At 38.9% G+C, this 4422-nt stretch overlaps 1 gene segment (V, D, J or C); it reads right to left on the reverse strand.

Moving 5' to 3' along the window:
* Positions 1-2665: 2665 nt before the first annotated feature.
* On the reverse strand, positions 2666-3532 carry LOC101356281 (T-cell receptor alpha chain V region HPB-MLT-like). The segment is given in 2 exon segments: positions 2666-3169; positions 3372-3532. Coding segments are annotated over 2 exon segments (363 nt in total).
* Positions 3533-4422: the final 890 nt, after the last annotated feature.

Here is a 4422-nt window from a genome sequence, read left to right on the forward strand (position 1 = left end):
AAGACAAACATTTGACTAATTGACACTAAATAAGAACTGTTTGTACCTATTCAGACTTACCTACAAATTCGACTTAAAGACAGACTTAGGAATGGATCTTGTTTATAACCTAGGGACTGCCTGTATAGAATAACAGGCAGAAAGAACAATAAACTGATGTTTTAGAGTTTATTCCACAAACTACTGACTTTAAACAAGTTGCTTAACTTCTCTGAACCTCTGTTTCCTCCTGCGTAAAACAAAGAGATTTAGTTGGGCAGTTGCTGTTAAACAGTTGAACAGTCCTTTCCAAAATTGTACAAGCCTCACAAGAGCACTTGGTTTACAGTCTTTTTTGAGTTCCTAACACTTATTGGCTTACTCTCTTAATTTGGTAAATCTCTATTAGCTGTCATAGAAATTACCCTTGTGTTCCACACACTGCATGATAATGTAACAGTGATGACAAGAAGCCAAAGGGAGCAGGCAGTGAGAAGAGTAACAGAAAATCAGCTACTTTCAACACATAGGAGTCACTACTCTGTAGCTATGGAAGACAGAGAGAGAGAGAAAGGAGGTAATAACTTATTTTACTCAGGTAAAATAGTTTTTATTTGGATTTTATGTATGGTTTCTTTCACAAGGCACATTTCCTTTCCTCGATTTGGGAGAATCAGGAACTGTAAAAGATGGCCATTTGACAAGCGTGAGATCATGTTGAGCCTTGACTAGCTGGCTGGATATGCAGAGGACACAGCCCCTCCTGTGAACTTCTAAAGCAGGTTTGGAGCCAGATTTTCTAGTCATAGGGATGCCAACTCATTTTGGTTGCTATGAGTCAAAATCAACTCCATGGCAATGGGTTTGGTTTGGAGCTCTGGTGGCACCAGTGGTTAAGCTGTCGGCTGCTAACCAAGAGGTCAGCAGTTCAAATCCACCAGCTGCTCCTTGGAAACCCTATGGGACAGTTGTACTATGTCCTACAGGGTCGCTGGGAGTCGGAATCGACTTGATGGCAATGGGTTTCTTTTTTTTTGTTTAGGGATGCCAAATGTGCTTGGTAAAATGAAGACAATTCATCTGGCCCTAGAGGGACTAAGAACGTTGTAGCTGGGTGAGGTTCATTCAATATCAGAGAGTTCTATCTAGATCTGGTTTGCAAATGCAAATACCCATAGATGACAACACCCTAGTGAAAATGAGTGTGGTTGACCAGGTGTTTTTTTTTTTTGTTTTTTGTTTTTTAAATGTACAAACTCAATGATGTGTCAATTGGCTCTGGGTCTCAGTGCCCCATGGTGATAAGGAATTGTGTAGGAGAGAGAAGGAAAGTGATGTTGGAAACCCAAGGCTTCTACCAAGTTGAGTGGGGATTCTGCAAGGTTGTCCAAAGATTGGAAACTAAGCAATGTTTTCATGAGCATCACAAAGTAGTGCGTGGGTTCATTATTCTGAACCATTGTATTTAACTCAAATTTTTAATATAATAGTCTTTATGACAGTCCTTTAAGTATGAGATGTCTGTAAGCTGGATGTTCATAACCCAGGGACTGCCTATACTAGACTTCATTATAACCCACTAGAATATGATCTCCATAAATGTAGAGATCATGTCTGCCCTGATAATTAATGTTTCTGTGATGTTTAACAAATAAGTTATACTTGAGTTTCTCAAACTGATATACAATAGCTGTGATATATGAAATTATGGGGGAAAAAAACAGGTATAGTTTCATGACATGTCAATTCTGATTTGGTTTTTGTGCAGATTAGTTTATGCATTAGAATTAATCATTTTAAATTTTTACTTTTAGGTTAATTCATATTGTGGAATGAATGGTAAACTCACATAAATTTAAAAAATAAAATGAGAATGCATCAGTCATTACATACTCATAGCAGAACTTTTGAGATAAACCCCAGAAGGTATAGTTTTGCTAGATCTTCCAATTTTTATAGATACCTTATTATAAATGTGATGCCTCATATTTAAATGTTGAAAACTAACTCAGAGATTTGTAAGAACTTATGTGGCACAAACAAAGCACATCCTTGTACCTGAGCAACTATTGTAACATCTGAGAAACAATATATTCACTGGACAGGACCAGATAGGTGTTGATGGCCATGGTGACTATCATTCTGGCCGTGGCTTCTTTTCAGCTTCATACTGGCCAGAGCTCAGAAGGAAAAGGGTGAATGAAGGCAAGAGACTTGATAGGTTAGTACAAATTCTCCCCACCTCACATCTCCTTCTGTGGCTGCTTCTAAATGACAGCAATATATTTAGATACTTCTAAAAAAAAAAATCATAATCATGTCACAAAGAGAGAGGAGCCGAGGGGATGGGGGTGGGGTAATTTGATGAATATTTCAAATCTAGTCTTCTGTACAAGAAGTTATTATGGAAATAAATCCGAATTAAATTATATATTCTACCTCACTGATTAATGATACTCTTTGGGAAGAAATCAATGGAAGGCAATTTTATGTCACAAGTTGATTAAAGCATACAGCATGATAATGAATACATAAACGAATGAATGATTCTGAAATTTTAACAACTCGTCAGTGGAATCACTCAATTGGTTTAAAGACAATTAGATCATTTCCCACCTCAATAAACCCAACACAAGTTTAATACATTTTGTTGTTGTCCTTTTTATGTCTTTCTTGCTCTACCTGTGCTGTTTCAAACTATTCTAATGAATAGAAGATAGTATGCTTTTAAGGAGTGATATGTTTAAACACGTAATATGATTGAACTGAGGCTCCCCCACCTGTGCTCACGCAGCCCCTGCCTCTTCCTGTCTATGACAGTCTCACCCCAGGAGCCCTGCCTCATGTTGAGGTTTCTGTGGGGCTCCTGCAGGCACCTATCTCACTGTGGTATCTCTCAGAGCACAGAAATACACTGCTGAGTCCCCAGGCTGCGAAGCTGTGATGGTAAGGCTGATGGATTTGGCTTCTTTCTGGAAGTTCAGAGAATACCGACCCTGTCTTGTATTCTGCTCCTTGTAAGACTCCTGATGAATAAGGAAAACCATTTCCCCACTTGGTGGTTGTTTGTACCAGAATAAAGCATAACTAGTATCTTGGGTTTTATACACACAGTCCAAGGTCACAGCCTCCTTCTCCACCACAGATGTTGCTGGCTGATCTTGAGTTACCTCCTGGACCATGGTGGATCCTATAGGAAAGGGAAAAGAAGTACAGTGATCCCTTATTTGTGACCATGAGGGTGTCAGGGATAAACTGAATTAGGATGCAGGGCTCTGCTTCCCCTGTCCATTGCCCCACTCTCCTAAATCCTATTAGACAATAACCACCTGTCTCTCCCACAAACGTGGGAGCTGAAAGGTGCCTAAGTCCTGTGTTTGTGGCATCCTTACCAAGGCAGATGGAGGCTATAACTGCCCTCAGCAGGCTGCGGAGCAGCATGCTAGTAGCTCTTCCTCTACCTGAAATGCCCTGTGTTCTTTCTCAAATCCAGACCTTAATGCTACATCCTGTGCTTAAGAGAGTACGGACATGTACTAGGCTGTGTGATGCTTCTGCCTCCATACAGGAAACAAAGCTCTGAGATATGACAGTTTGCCTGTGACTTGTCACGTGCTTCCGGCATAAGGAGGGATTCTAGACTGCCCTGAACTTCTATTTTGTTTCATTATGACTTACTGGACTATGATTATGTCTAGAAATAAACATGAGTAAAACTGAATCATGTTCAGTAAATTCTTTTTTGATGGAAAATGTAAAGCTTTTGGGGAATACAGTGTATTATGAACTGTGCCGAATATGTGGGATTACAGTTAGGCACTTTTTGGTCTTCTATATGTCTTCTTTTCTCCAGGGAGAATCAAGGTGAAAAATAATCACACAGTTTTGACTCTAATAGGAAGGTAAAACTTTTACTCTGAGTCATTACACTTTTGTTCCTATGTTACTAGTCATGAAATCCAGTGAAAAGTCATGAGAAATTTTTGTTATCAGTAAATGATATCACCTCATGCTTCCTGAATCACAAAATCTGTCAAGTGTATATTAATGTCAAGTGTAGTTTTTGTTAGGTGCCATCGAGTCAGCTCCAACTCATAGCAGTCCTATGTTCAACGGAACAAAACCCTGCCCAGTCCTATGCCATTCTCAAAACGATTGCTATGTTTGAGTCTCTTGTTGCAGACACTGTGTCAATGTCAAGAAGCAACAGGTAAAAAAAACATAAATGTGCGTGGGTGTGTGTACACACATATACATGCTTATGTAAACAAAATAAAATCAGAAAATTTAGCTCAATACCCAAGTACAGAAATTTCTGTTTTAACTCAATATGTGTGTTCCTGAAAGTCTTGCTTTACCAAAGCACGCAATTATGTGGTAAACTGGACTAGAGAAAAAGCACTCAAAATAAATACAACTTTGTAACCAGAAAAAAAAAAAAGA

Source organism: Trichechus manatus, unplaced genomic scaffold (genome assembly GCF_000243295.1).
Source record: "Trichechus manatus latirostris isolate Lorelei unplaced genomic scaffold, TriManLat1.0 scaffold00268, whole genome shotgun sequence".
NCBI lineage: Eukaryota > Metazoa > Chordata > Mammalia > Sirenia > Trichechidae > Trichechus > Trichechus manatus.